This window comes from Aotus nancymaae, unplaced genomic scaffold, assembly GCF_030222135.1.
Source record: "Aotus nancymaae isolate 86718 unplaced genomic scaffold, 86718_ANA_hifiasm-v0.15.2.pri h1tg000032l_0, whole genome shotgun sequence".
NCBI classification, from domain to species: Eukaryota; Metazoa; Chordata; class Mammalia; order Primates; family Aotidae; genus Aotus; species Aotus nancymaae.
In genome coordinates, this window is record NW_026988445.1 from 28,780,248 (window position 1) to 28,795,847 (window position 15,600).

At 43.3% G+C, this 15,600-nt stretch overlaps 1 protein-coding gene across 1 annotated transcript in view; it reads left to right on the forward strand.

Annotated features, from left to right (window-relative positions):
* Positions 1-2,120, forward strand: part of CATSPERE (catsper channel auxiliary subunit epsilon) — a 180,123-nt gene extending 178,003 nt beyond the window's left edge. The window contains exon 22 of the mRNA XM_064383670.1: positions 1,159-2,120. Coding sequence (XP_064239740.1) covers positions 1,159-1,312 — 154 coding nt within the window. The 3' untranslated portion in view covers positions 1,313-2,120. The remainder of the gene's footprint in view (positions 1-1,158) is intronic.
* Positions 2,121-15,600: the final 13,480 nt, after the last annotated feature.

A 15,600-nucleotide genomic window follows, 5' to 3' on the forward strand; every position in this document is an offset into this window, starting at 1 on the left:
GGAGATAGCCTTTATTCCTTCATATTTCTCAAACCCCACGTCGTAATCGCCAAGACTGATTGGATCTAACTTCTAAATATATCTTAGACATATCCACTTCTCTCCAATTCTTTGGCCATTAATTTTGTTAAGACTCTCATCATAGCTTATCTGGATTATTACAAATACTTCATAACTGGTTTTTCTGCCCTCACATTCATGCTTCACTTTCATCCATTCTTCACACTCCAGAATCATCCCTGTAAAATGTCGATCCCATATCATCCCTCTGAAGCTCTCTCTTGCCTTAGGCTAAAAGCCATGCTCTCTAGCTTGACTGAAGCAGTTTTTCTCATCGGGCCTGCCCACCTATCAGTCCTCATCTGCAGCCACTCCTCCTGGCACCTGAGGTCCTGTCACGCTGAAGGAGCTGCAGTCCAGGATGTCTGGGAGAGGTCCTGAGGTGTTACCAAGTTTCCATGTCTTCCCATACGCTCCTCCCTTTGTTTGAAACATGTTCCCATCTTGGTCTCCTCCTCCACTCTTAGGCATTTTCATCTAGCTAACTCCTGCTCCCACTGATACCCAGCTAACTCCTGCCGCGGCTCAGTTCAAACATTCCCTCCACTGGAAGGCCTTCTGTGGTGTGTGGTTCCCACAAAACTTCATTTCTGGCCGGGCACGGTGGCTCATGCCTATAATCCCAGCACTTTGGGAGGCCGAGACAGGCAGATCACTTGAGGTCAGGAGTTCAAGACCAGCCTGGCCAACATGGTGAAACCCCGTCTCTACTAAAAAATACAAAAATTAGCTGGGTGTGATGGCACCTGCCTGTAATCCCAGCTACTCGGGAGGCTAAGGCAGGAGAATGGCTTGAACCCAGGAGACGGAGGTTGCAGTGAGCTGAGATTTCACCATTGCACTCCAGGCTGGGTGACAGAGTGAGACTCTGTCTCAAAAAAGAAATTCATTTCCTCCTGTCATTGCATTGATCACTTTGTCTATTTCCCTCCCTGGTCAGCCTCAGACACTAAAAGGTAAACACCTTGAGGGTGGACAGCGTGTCTTATTAATCTTTGTTCTCTGTCAATGGCATAGTAGCTAGCTATTCGAAAATTGTTTAAATAAATAACAGCCAAAATGTGAACCATGATTTAATGATCTTTTTTCTGATTTCAGTTCAAGTGTCTACCTGGTGGCTTCCTTCCTCTTTGTCCTGATGCTGCTGTTCTTCACTATCCTTGTTTTGAGCTACTTTTGGTACATGAGGATTTATAGACGACATATTAATGAGCCACTTCACAAACCTCCAAGAAAACATAAGACAAACTAGGAAAACTGGAAGTTTGTTTATTACGGATATATGCATGTAGCCGGACGGTGTGTTATCTGCCTATATTGACGGATATATGCATGTAGCGGGACGGTGTGTTACATGCCTATATTGATGGATATATGCATGTAGCGGGACGGTGTGTTATCTGCCTATATTGACGGATATATGCATGTAGCGGGACGGTGTGTTATCTGCCTATATTGACGGATATATGCATGTAGTGGGACGGTGTGTTATCTGCCTATATTGACGGATATATGCATGTAGCGGGACGGTGTGTTACATGCCTATATTGACGGATATATGCATGTAGCGGGATGGTGTGTTATCTGCCTATATTGATGGATATATGTATGTAGCGGGACGGTGTGTTATCTGCCTATATTGATGGATATATGTATGTAGCGGGATGGTGTGTTATCTGCCTATATTGACGGATATATGTATGTAGCGGGATGGTGTGTTATCTGCCTATATTGACGGATATATGCATGTAGCGGGATGGTGTGTTACATGACTATATTGACGGATATATGCATGTAGCGGGACGGTGTGTTATCTGCCTATATTGAGAGTGTGTGTTTGACCAAGAAATACTAAATATAAGCTCATAGGAGGCATCACCAATTCAAGATCTGAAAAATATTCTTGAACTATCTCCAAAATAGAAATATTTTCATATATATATTGTTATTAAATTAATCCTTTATGTGTTTGCCTTCATTTTAAAGGTACTCCATGTACTCTTATATGGCATGAAAAAATTAAATTGACTGTTATGATCCTTTGTATGAATAAAAGTGAATTTTTGAAAATATATCTATGTGTCTCACATACTAGACCATAGGGCTACTGGAAAATATATATATGTATATCTGTGTGTCAAGTATCATTTTACATGAAACTTTTCACATGAAACCTTATATGGCTGTAGTTAATTTATGTATGAAGGATTTAACGAAGGTGTGTGAATTTAAATAACCTGCCCTAAACAGATTTTTTCTACTGGTAAATTCATATATGAAATGTAAGATATACTAAAAATGAGCAGCTGATGTTCTAAATTTTATTTTAGTTTATTTTATTCTATTCTAATTATTGTTTTGAGACAGGGTCTCGCTGTGTTGCCCAGGCTGGTCTTGAACTCCTGGACTCAAGCAATCCTCCAGCCTTGGATAGAATTATAGGCATAAGCCTGTAAAATTTAGAGCTGGCCCTAAATTTGAATTCTAAGTTTTAAATTTTGACTTTGATGCTCAAAATAAGCTTCTTAATTTGTCCGAATATTACCACAGCCTTCTAAATAGTTAGTATTTGTATCAGTCAGGATTCAACCAGAGAAGCAGAACCAGAAGGAAGGGTGTGTGTGTGTGTGTGTGTGTGTGTGTGTGTGTGTGTGCGCACATGCGCACGTACACTAACTCTCCTCTAAAGTGATTTATTTTAAAAGAATGGGATTATATGATCGTGGAGGCTGGCTAAACAAGTCTGAAATGCACAGTGCAGGCAATCAAGAATGGAAGATCACAAACAAGATGAAGTTCCACAGGCAGAGATCAAAGCTGTTGTCCACAAAGAGTTTCTCACTTCACCAAAATCAAGAGTAAGACAGACATACCTGCTGTTCACTGCTGTTTTGAAAGTTCTGACCTCACAAGAGAAAAATAAAATAAAACAGTACCAATGCTGGGAAAAAAGAGACAAAATCCTCTCTTTCAATAATATTATGTGCTATGAAAGTCCAAAATTCACAACAAGTTTTAACCAGAATAAGAGAATTTGATGGCTCTAACTAGACAAATATTGCCAAATTAATACCATTCTCTCTAATAGTTCTAATATGTTAGAAATAAAAATAATTATTCATTGTAGTTACAAAATATATAAATTTAATATGAGAAGTACATGACCTATATGAAGAAAACTTTAAAATGTTTAAAGAAAATGGTGAAACAAGACCTGAAACTAGACGGGGGTGAGGTGGGGAAGACAAACTGCCCAACAGAAAATGAGCAAAGTTTCGGTCATCTCGTGAAAGCGCATATCCAAACAGCCAATAAATATATTTAAAACAACTTCTTTTGGTGTTTATTATATGCCAGGAACTGTTGTAATAACTAAACCTCAATAACTCTATAAACAAGAACTATTATTATCCCATTATAGAGATGAGGAAATTGGCACATAGAAGGTAAATAAATATACTAAGGTGATACAATTGGTAAGTGATGGAGCTGGAATTCAGACTCAGGCAGACTGGCTTCATAATCAGGTAAGTATCCACTACAGAAGGTCAACCTTGGCTGGCAGTTGGAAAGATACAAACCAAAGTCACAACATGGCTGCATTTTTCACCTGATGACAAAAGCTCCAAAGGGTAATAGTAAATTTTGACTTTGATGCTCAAAATAATAAATTTTGACACCTCCCCCCCCACCATGGAAATCAGGGAGAGGAAGGGATGGGAAGGAAATTATCTTGCAGTTCTGAAGGAAATGTAAATTGCTATAGTTTATTTAAGCAATCTGGCTAAATCTGTTAAAATTAAAAATACATATTCTCTTGGACCCAGCAACCCCGCTGTTAGAATCCTTCCACAGAGTGGGATGGGGAGGACCAATATATCAGGGTACGTGTGTGGGTGTAGATGGATGGATGAATAGATACAGATGATATACATATAGATAGATACAGATATGTAGACAGAAAGATGGCATCATTAGTTGCTGTGGCAAAACTCTAGAAACAGAATTAACACCTACCAACAGGTGAACAGGAATGGTTGACTACATGATGCTTGTACGTTGACCACATAGTCTGTGCTAAGTGATTTAGACGATTTTTCCACAAGGTTTTGATAAATGAGAAAAGCAAGCTACAGAGAACCATCTGTAGTATGATCCCATTTTTATGTAAACAAAATAAATGTTGCGTGACCGAGAACATGGAGGAAAGTCTGACGGTGACTTACAGCCCAGAAGCGCTTGGTAGAGAAAGGCGGGGCCCTGGCGAAGGCGCCACCCTCGGGCCTGTGCCCACGAGCTGGGTGAGGACAGGCATTCCTGCCTTCACGCCCAAATGTTGCATTTCCCAAGAACACTCTGGCCCGCCACGCCCCGTCCTGTGCGTATAAAAACCCCAAGACCCTAGCAGCTGGACGTGGAGCACACATCAGCGAAGGAACACACCGACGGCTGGATGGCGAGAGAAGCAGTGGGTTGAAGCACAACCCGCAGGCCGTGGACCAGCAGAACGTCGCGGGGTTTGGCGGGGACGGCCGGAGGAGAGCCCGGCCGCCAGGCGGCCGACCCAGGGGAAAACCATCTCCCTTCTGGCTCCCCCATCTGCTGAGAGCTACTTCCACTCAATAAAATCTTGCACCCATTCTCCAAGCCCACATGTGAACTGATTCTTGGGGCACCAAGACAAGAAACCCAGGATACAGAAAGCCCTCCGTCCTTGCGATAAGGCGGGGGTCTAATCGAGCTAACTCGAGCTGCCTACAGACAGCTAAACGGAAAGGGCGCGCTGTAACACACACCCACTGGGGCTTCAGCTCTGAACATCTACCCCTGGACACTGCCCGGGTTGGAGCCCCACCATCTGCCCATCTGCATGCTCCCCACAGAGGTTTGCACAGTGGGGCACTGTACAAGCGAGCCACAGGCCCATCGCACGCCCTGCAAGGGGGATAAGGGAGCCTTTCCCGTTTCGCCAGTATACATAGCATTTTGTTTCCATTGTGTGTGCAGGCATGGACGTGTGTGTACACGACAGGGGCGCGGGGCTGTACTAAGAGATGCAGAGAGATAGAAATAAGGCCTTCAGAACCGGGGTGAAGGGCAACGACAGAAATGCAGCAGGGAAGTGTTCTTTGATGTCAACCGACACGTACGCACGTAAAGACAAATGAAGTCACCGAACTGAAAATGATGTCATTTTTTTTGAGGAAAATATTTTTTAATTGACATAATTGTACACATTTATGGGGTGCATAGTGCTGTTTTTCTACATATAATGTATAGTGACCAGATCAGGTAATTAGCACATCCATTATCTCAAAGGTTCGCATTTCTTTGTGTTGGGAGCATTGAATATCCTCCTTCTAACTGTTTGAAACTCCGTATCATTATTAACTAATGGTCATCCTACAGTGCTATAAAACACTAGATCTTCTTTTTGTTTCGTTTTGTTTTGTCTTTTTGAGACAGAGTCTCGCTCTGTTGCCCAGGCTGGAGTGCAATGGCACAATCTCCGCTCACTGCAACCTCTGCCTCCCGGGTTCAAGCGATTCTCCTGCTTCAGTCTCTCGAGTAGCCTCCCACAGTGCTGGGATTACAGGTGTGAGCCTCTGAGCCCAGCCCAGAACACTAGACCTTCTTCCTTCTATCTAACTGTAATTTTGTACCCTTTAATGCAGGGGTCCCCAACCCCCACGGGAGCATTACCGCCTGAACTCCACCTCCTGTCAGCTGCAGCATTAGATTCTCATAGGAGGTGAACCCTATTGTGAACTGCACATTCGAGGGATCTAGATTGCACGCTCCACATGAGAATCTAATGCTTGATGATCTGAGGTGGAACAGTTTCGTCCTGAAACCATTCCCACCCCTCAACTTTCCCACCCCGTCCATGGAAAAAATGTCTTACACAAAACCAGTCACTGGTGCCAAAAAGGTTGGGGACTGCTGCTTTAACAAATCGCTCCCTGTCCTTCCCTTCCCCCTAACAAAATGAGGTAATTTTAGATGCTATTTGCTTTCTTCCTACTTCTACCACATTGAACTTAAATGCTTTAATCATAAAAAACAAAACTGCTCTTACTGTGAGCAAAGAGATGGGAAATGAAGAAGTGGAGGCAAGTATACACAACTCTTTCAAGAAGCTCCCCTCACCCCAACTTTTTTTTTTTTTGACAAGGAGCAAAGAAATGGAGGGCACCTGAACAGAAGTGAGGACAGGAAGATGTTACTGAATGTGGGTGGAAATAAGCAAGTGGCTAGGAGAAACTGATGATACAGGAGAGAGAGAGGTAATCACTGGATCAAAATCCTCGAGTCAGCATGAGAGAATTAGATCTTGTGCTGAAAACTAAGAATTGAGTATTTCATGCAAGTTCATTACTCATGAACTCTGGCTTCCCTCCTGTAACAGTGGTAGGTAGGCTATCAGGAAGATCAGTGGTTCCCGGAGGCGGGGAGATTGTCCCTCAAGTCTCCCACTGCAGGAGTGTAATTGATGCAAAGCATCAGCTGCTGCCCTCTGAAACTCATCACCACACTTGTACCAAGCCCACGCCCCCTCAGGCTGCTCCTCACCTGTGACCGAGTGCAGTGGGGATAGTAAGGAAGACCCAATGCTGGTAGACACAGGACTCTTAGCCTGGTTCAGAGACTCCCGAAGCCTTTACCAAACCGTCCTTAGGTTGCACAGCAGTTTGGGCAACTATACCCAATCTCAATCGGCACCATCTCTCTCCCACACACTCTTTCTGTCTGATAACTCTCCCAACTTCCACAGCTCCCTATTTCATTTCACACAAGCATTTCCCTTTAATGAAATCCTTGCAATTTTTTTTTTTTTGAGACTGAGTCTCACTCTATCACCCAGGCTGGAGTACAGTGGCACGATCTTGGCTCACTGCAATCTCTGCATCCTGGGTTCAAGCCATTCTCCTGCCTCAGCCTCCCGAGTAACTGGGATTACAGGCACCCACCACCACACCAGGCTAATTTTTGTATTTTTAGTAGAGATGGAGTTTCACCACGTTGGCCAGGCTGATCTTGAACTCCTGACCTCAAGTGATCCACCTGCCTTGGTCTCCCAAAGTGCTGGGATTACGGGCGTGAGCCATCGTGCCCGGCCAAATATTTAATCCCATGTTAGTAACTGTTTCTCAGAGGACCTGGATTAGCACAAGTCATAAGTGAGTGGTCTGAGAAATCAGGCAGTCAGGTGGTAATTTGGGACTGGCTCACTCAGCACTCAGAAGGCAGAGAGGAAACCATGCTAAGGGATATGTGGTCAGCGGTACGCTTTGGCTGCAGGTGGCGGTTCAATTGCTAATGCTTTAATTGGCAGTGACCTGAGAAAATGTCCTGGTGGAGGGGAATGCTATGGCAGGTAAAGGCATTTGAAAATGGGGATAACAAACACAGTGACTGAGTTATACTAATGACTTGCAGAAGGCAGTGAGAGACGGCGAGCCATAGCAGCTAATGGCTGAGAAGAAGAAGCCGAGTGTCTCATAAAGAGGCCATCATCACCAATAGTGAAAACGCAGACACAACTGATCAGCAAGCTGAAGACGGGGAGTCACAGGGCTCCAGAAATGTCGGCACACAACCTCTTAGGTCTGCTACTGGGAGGCTGAGGCCCTGGTAGAGAAAACTTTTGATCCTAAAAACTGGGATGGGAAAATCTGGACGGATGCCTCTGAAGATGTTGAGCTCTACGACCTCCACCCCTGCCGCCCACCTCTGGGCATGCAGAGACGGCCCACCGCTCCCCAGCAGGGGTTAGTCCTTTGGCTGTGTACAGGACGCTGCAGAAGCGGCTGCCTCACAGGGCGACGGGTGCCCACTGCCTGTTCTCCTTGGTGTGGCAGGCTGAAAACTAGGGTGGAGTCCCAGCATAAGCCAGCTGTTGACACACAGGGCCGCATAAGGAGTGAAGAATTACAAAAACTAATATGTATGTACCAGCAAGAGCCAAGGGAATGTGTGGGATTAGATTCTATGGATCATTTATTTATTTATTTTTGAGGCAGCGTCTCACTCTGTTGCCCAGACTGGAGTACAGTGGTACGATCTCAGCTCACTGCAACCTTTGCCTCGCAGGTTCAAGTAATTTTCCTGCCTCAGTCTCCCAAGTAGTTGAAACTACAGGTCTGCACCACCACGCCTGGCTAATTTTTGTATTTTTAGTAGAGATAAGGTTTCATCATGTTGGACAGGCTGGTCTTGAACTCCTGACTTCAAGTGATCCACTCACCTCGGCCTCCCAAAGTGCTAGGATTACAGGTGTGAGCCACTGCGCCTGGTCTCTACTGATTCTGTAAAACTAGATAAGCAAGAATTAACTGACTTAGTGGCATTTTCTTAGGACGTGGAATTTAAGAAGACCCTAGCATGGCCTGTATGGAGATGGGGCAAACTCACTGCTGGGGTGACTCTTAGAAGCCACCTTTCGCAGGAAAAAGGACTTAGCAGACGTGATTATGGAGTTTGTGTAATTGGTTTAGGTGGGGAGGAATGGCACGGTAGGAAAGAGAAGCAAGGCAGCTGATACACACCGAAAACAGATTTTAGAACTTTGTCAACAACCTTCCAGAGGACAGTCAAATAATAATGATGTACACAGCATTTACTGTCCCTCTACATTATCTGACAAACCATATTTTCCCAGTATACTTATTTGCTCTATTTTACATCACCTTCTCTCTCCAAACTCCCTATGCCCCTCTCCTCATGTCTCGCTCTTTGATGATATTCTTGCCTCATAAGGAAAGAACACCCTCATTTCCTGCACTCCGTATTTCCAACCTGCCCACCTGTCTCCTTGCCTTCTATGGCATCACTGCGGACCTGCACCTGCCTCCTATGCCATCACTATGGATGAAGCATACTAACTAAATGGCAACCCCTACACTTGTGCCCTGGGTCCTTTCTGCTTCTCTCTTTGCGCTTGCAAACCTTGCCCTCTCCTACATCAATTTCTCTCTCTTTACATGGAAGTATGCCTCAGCATCTCCCATCTTCAAAATGTCCTCCATTGACCACTCAGCCTTATCCAGCTGTAGCCGCCAAGTTTAAGTTGTCTCCCTTTTGTCACCTTACATTTGCTTCTCAAACTGTTATAGCAGTTATTTAAATCTCACTCCTCCCAGAGACCGCTCAGGTCAAAGCTACCAGTAATCTCTATATTGTTGAATCCAATAGTCTTGACATCATGTTCTTTCTGATTTTCCTCCCAGCTCCATGCTTCCTCTTCATCCTTGACCTGACCTCTACATGGAAGGGTCCTAGAGCTTTGTTCTTGACCCACTTCTTTTTAGCTACACGTATTCTTAGGTCATCCGACCAAACCCCAAGTGTCTACTGCTTGACAGCCATGGATATCTAAAAGGTATCACCAACTTAACATGATCGAACCATTAACTCTTGATTTTCCTCCTCCCAACCTGCTCATCCCCCAAATGTTTCACATCTTAAAAATGGCCGAACCATCCACTCAGTTGCCCAAGTAAAAAAATCTAGAAGTTATTATTGAATCTCCTCTCCCTAACCAACTCAACATCCAACCCATTAGCAAGTTCCATAGACTTTATTCCACAACTAGAGTTTACTTTAAATTCTAATTATCTCGGTCTCTGTCGGGAGCCGGTGAGAACGGCACGTCTGCCGGGGTCTCTCGACCTGCAAGAGGGTCCCAATACCTGGAAGAGAGAGTGCGCGGAAGAAAAGAAAAGACAGGACAGCTGGAGTCTGGAGGACTGGCCCTAAAACCAGCCACTTTATTGTACAGTGAGTTAGTATATATATCTTTTTCTACCTCATTTTACAGGAACATTCTTTGCCCCACCTCATTTACATAAGCATTCTTAGTCCCATCTCAATTACCAGAACAGATGCCATTATCTTAATAAAGGGAAGAGAGAGCCATCCGGCTACAAGCTTAGGCAGCGGAAAACACACAATGGGTACAATCAAGTCACATAATAGGTACAATCAAGTCACGGAGGTGGGTCTCATTATCAGGGTGAGGAAACCTATAGTTAAAATGTTAATGATCTATGCAAGTCATCAGAGAGGCGATAGACCCATTAACTTTGCAAATAGCAGTCACAGGAACAAGCATGGGACCCATCAATAGCGGGTAAACAAAGTCATAAAACTAGCCCAGAGCAGGTACTTCAAGAAACAATGCCTAGTAAAACCACACAGCCTTCACCCAGCCTTTTAGGTCAGTGGACCAGAAATAGGCTTCTGCAAACTCAAACTTCTATTAAATCTCTCTTTCACTGGTCTCGACTGCTTCCAGGGGGTGAGAAACATGTCCGGGCTCAAGCTCCATTATGGCGGGGACACCGAGTGGTCTCAACGCTGGAGCGATCCCCACATCTCCCACTCCTTTATTTTCTTAAATGCAGTTCAAATATTTTGAGCTGCAAACGCTGGAGGGAGGAGAACACAAGATGAAAGAGAAACGGCAGAAGAATGACAAGCAGAAGAACACAGCCACCAATGGCCAGAATGCTGGAAAAAGACGGCAGGTGATAACTGTGGGTCCAGGAAAACAAAGTGTTAACAATATCACGGGCGACAGTATCATCCTGTGGAAGATCCTGGCGCGAAAAATCAATGGCATGAATTTGTTGTTGAAGCCTGAAAACATCAAGGGACAAGTTATTATGACTCCAGATACCTTGCAAATGGGCCTTGACCAGAGGCCAACTCCATTCAGTGTCATTGTAAGGTGTATTGGTAACACAAATATATTTAAAATCAACATGACAGCGTAGTAGCATGCGAGATTGCATATTGTACACTTTATCCCCCAAAAGGGTAACAGTTTGTTCCAAAACATTAAGTTTAGCTTCCAATTTTTTATCAATATCAATTTGAGTACCCATAGAGACAGAAATATTTTGAGCCAAATGATTAACATAGGTAGCAGTTTGCACACTGTGAGCTAGACTAACAGCAGCTGTAGCAGCAGTAGCTACCACAGAAACAATGGCCAAAATACTAGCAACAAGCAAACCAATAAAGCGTTTAGGATGGACTATGAGGTCTCGAATTTGATGAAGAAGTTGCATACTGTGTTCATTATACCAAGAACCTGTAGGATTAACAGGAAGCATAACATAAGGAGGCTGATGAACAATCATAATAACAGGAGTAGGAAATACAGTTGAATCAATACAGTTAGTAAGAACACAGTTGGGACAAGTTATAAAATAATGTCCACTTTCCTCATCTATAGTTATATTCCCATATAGAATGCCATAAGGAGAGGCTACACAAGCCTGTTCATAAATGATTTATAGGTCAAAATAGCCAACATGGCTATGAACATTACAGCCAAAGTTTTTGAAATTCCCTGTGAGTTCACAAGTTGGGCTGCTTTAATGCAAAGACGCTTCATCTGGCCCCAGGTAGGCAAGGGAAGATGTTGATGTTCTGTGTCTGGCGATGCTTTCATTTGGCGGTATCAAAGAGGTGGAGTTGGTGGTGTTAGATGCAGCTATTTGAAGCTTGGGATCAAAGTTCCGGTTTTTCTCATCGACAGGAGGTCCATGTTTCATCAACCACTCTGGTACCCATAACAGGCTTTCAGCAGATCTAGGGAAAACACAAACATGTCCTCGCCCCCATATTAGGACGGGATCAGGTCCATTCCACTTGTTAGTTAAGACATCCTTCCACAGCACCTCAGCTTGTGCTCTGGGACTAGGGTGCCAAAAACGCTCAGCAGCAGAACGTCCTTCTGCATCAAAAATCAAAAAATTAAAAATATATAGAGCATGTCTAAGCCAAGTATGAGGAGTCTTATGTAAATCAGCTCCTGACTCCCCCTGTTTTATTTTTTGTACAGTTAAATTCAAAGTTGCATGAGCGTGTTCTACAATTACTTGTCCTTGTGGATTGTAGAGTATACCTGTACTATGATGAATATGAAACTGAAAGCAAAAATGATTAAATCCTTTGCTGGTGTAAGCAGGAGCATTAGCTGTTTTAAGGAGGGCCTAAAATAGAAAAGACCAATAAGCAATGGGCAATAACATCTTTAGCAGCTTTACCTGTATGAGCAGAAGCCACTAAAAAATGAGAAAAAGTATCAATAGTTACACGTATATATTGAAATTTACCAAAAGGTGTAAAATGAGTGACATTCATTTGATATACATGGCCACTCTGTAGTCCTTGAGGATTAACTCCATAATGAAAAGGAACTGGCAAGTGAGGAAGACATTCAGAGCATTGTTTAACAATTTGTTGAGTCTGTTCTCAAGTAATTTTAAACTGTAAAGAAAGACTGCGAGCATTTTGATGATGCAAAGCATGAGATGCCTGTGCCTGTTGAAGAGGAGTTAACACTGGAAAAATAGAATGAGTGAGAAGATCAGCCTGTTGATTTCCTTTACTAAGAGGTCCTGGCAGATTAGAATAAGCTCGAATGTGACCTATAAAAAAGGGATGAGAGCGCTGTTGAAGAGATTCCTGCAGAGGGATTCCAAGGTGAATGATAAAGGAGGAATTAGTTGAGCACAAGGGAGCGGTCTCCAAGTGCTGAACAAGTTGAACAGCGTATTGGCTATCAGAGTAAATGTTAAGAGGAAAATTCCAATGAGATAAAACAAATTGCACTGCAAGGAGTTCAACTCTTTGAGCTGAGGTTGCCTGAGTCTGAAAAGAAAAAGTTTGATTATTAACTGAGCCAGCAGCAATGCCAGATGAAGATCCGTCTGTGAAAGCCAGGTGTGCTTGTGTTAAAGGTGTCTTGACACAGATCTGAGGAAAAATGAGCTAATTAAGAGTGTAAAATTGTAAACTTTTATCAGCGGGAAGATGACAACTAATTTTCCTGGAAATCCAGCAAAAGCAATTTGCCAAGTTTCTGAGAATTGCCAAAGCCAAGTTTGTTGAGGGCCTGTATAAGGAACAATTTCTGGAGGCTCATATTCAAACAAAGCAAGGGCACGAGTCCTGCATTTAGGAACCAAAGCTGCAACCAAATCATAATAAGAAGTCACTACCTTTCCACAACTAGCAGGGAGGTGTAGCCATTCTAATATCCCCTGCTGCCAGAAAACACCTGTGGGTGTGCACTGTGTATATAGCACACAAAAGTTCCAGAGTGTCTAGTCTTGAATTCTATTTAATTTTTGTTCTGTTAAGGCTTTTTGAACAATCTGGAGGGTTTGCATGGCTTCAGGAGTAAGCTGGCATGGTGAAGCAGGGTCGGAAGGTCCCTTTAGAATATTAAATAAGGGTTTTAAGTCTCCGGTGGTAAGTTTGAGACTAGGTCTGATCCAATTTAAATCACCTAAAAATTTCTGAAAATCATTGAGAGTTTTTAATTGAGAGGTATTTAATTTTGGAATTCCTTAAGATATTTTTTGTGATTAATTACTCCTCCTAAATAGAGATAAGGAGCAGAAGATTGGATTTTCTCTGAAGCAACCACAAAGCCAGCATTAGTCAAACATTTCTGCAATTGCACAAAAGCGGATTGCAGAAGAACATCAGTCAAAGCAGCAATTACAATATCATCCATATAGTGAATAAGAAGAATGTCAGGATATTGTTGTCGGACTGGAATAGCCTTTGCAACAGAAGTCTGACAAAGGGTAGGGCTGTTAGCCATGCCCTGAGGCAACACTACCCATACATATCTATCCCAAGGTTGTTCATAATTAGTAGATGGAATACTAAAAACAAACCTTATACAGTCTTTTAAATCAATAACAATTAATTTCTATTCTTGAGGTATTACCACATTGAAAACATTATTGATTGCTGCGCTGATAGTGAGCATTACTCATTTGATTTTTAACATAAGCAGCTACAGACATACCAGCTTGAGCTGTGGCCATAGCCAACCCTTGTTGATAAGAGGACCCAATATCAGCACAAAGCTGAATATAATCAGTGATAGCGCCTTTTTTCGGCCGTATGGCTGCTTGACAGGCTGGATTAGCATTTTCAAATGCCAATTGTTTAACTAACAAAGTGCCAGCCTTTCCATCCTGAACCAATCGGCCTACTGCCTGTAAAAGGCGGGACACAAAATCTTGATATGGCTCATCAGGTCCTGCTTAATTTTTGCCAACTCCTCAGTCTTAACCCCGGTTGCCGGGAGCTGCCTCCAAGCCTGCAAGGCTAACGTGTTAATCTGCCCATAGGCTACCTGGAGGAGTTGTGCTTGTAAATTAAGATCTTCAAACTGACCTTTGCCAGTAAGCATATCAAAAGAAACTAGAATTTGATGAGTACAATTTCTTTGTGCCTGATCAGAAGCACGATTATCATAATTAGTTCTCCAAAGGAGATAATCTCCACCTGAGAGACAAGCTTTTGTAAGGCGGCCCCAATCATGTGGAGGTAAGGCTTCTTTTGCCAAACCTTCTAATAGAGAAATAGTATAAGGGGCAGTAGGGTTATATTGAGGAACAGCCTCTTTTGATTCTTTTAAAGTTTCAGGTGGGATAGGCTGATATTTATGGACTATTTGTCCCTGAGCATTTTCAACTTCTATAACAGGGAAAAGGGAAGGGAACATACTATTTACATTAGCAAATCCTTTCTTATTAGATAACAAAGCATGAGTTAGGGGAGTTATTGGAGCAGCATCTGTGGCTCCTTAAGTTATGGGCACACTCCCAGTAGAATAGCTTCCTGCACCCATTTCATTTCCTTGTACTACAGGAAAGCACTGCTGATTACTGACAGCACACGAGCACAGCGAAAGTAAATCCTGAAACTGTCGAGCAAGATCAGGAGGCAAAGTAAAAGTTACCGGGCCAGGGACCCATTGTGGAGTAGTATGGGGAGTCCTGGCTGAATCAATAACAACCTTCGTCAAAGTTTCCAATGGATCAGGCTGGTATTCGGTATGAGAGTCGACCGAGTGTCACTCTGACTCTTCCTCCTGAGCCACCGGAGGTGGTGCAGAATACCTATGTAATGCCACAGGGGAGAGAGCAGCTGTAGAAGTACAAGGAGGTGCAGAAGAGGGAGAAGGGCAAACATAGCCACGGAGTTTAGACCAAAACAAAAGCAAAACATCAGATTGAGGTAACTCTTTGTTATAGAAGCAAAAGTATTCAATTTTTTCCCTAATAACATGCCAAGTAGGTTCATCCAATACACCACCTTCGGGTACCCAAGGACAAATTTCTCTAACTATGTGCACAAATTCCTCCACAGTTTTCAGTTTAACATCATGACCATGCGACTTAATCATAGACTGTAAATGCTGAGTAAACATTTTATTGTCCTTAGACTCTAGTTGCTCCATGTTTTACTCCAGATTGAATACTTAAATTGAAATCAAAAACTTATATACAAGATTATAAATTGACCAAAACTTACTGCTGCAGCCTTCACTCCAAATACCTTTGAGCGTCACTTTATCTCTCGTGTCCAGGCCCCACGTCGTGGTCGCCAGATGTCGGGAGCCGGTGAGAACGGCACGTCTGCCGGGGTCTCTCGACCTGCAAGAGGGTCCCAATACCTGGAAGAGAGAGTGCGCGGAAGAAAAGAAAAGACAGGACAGCT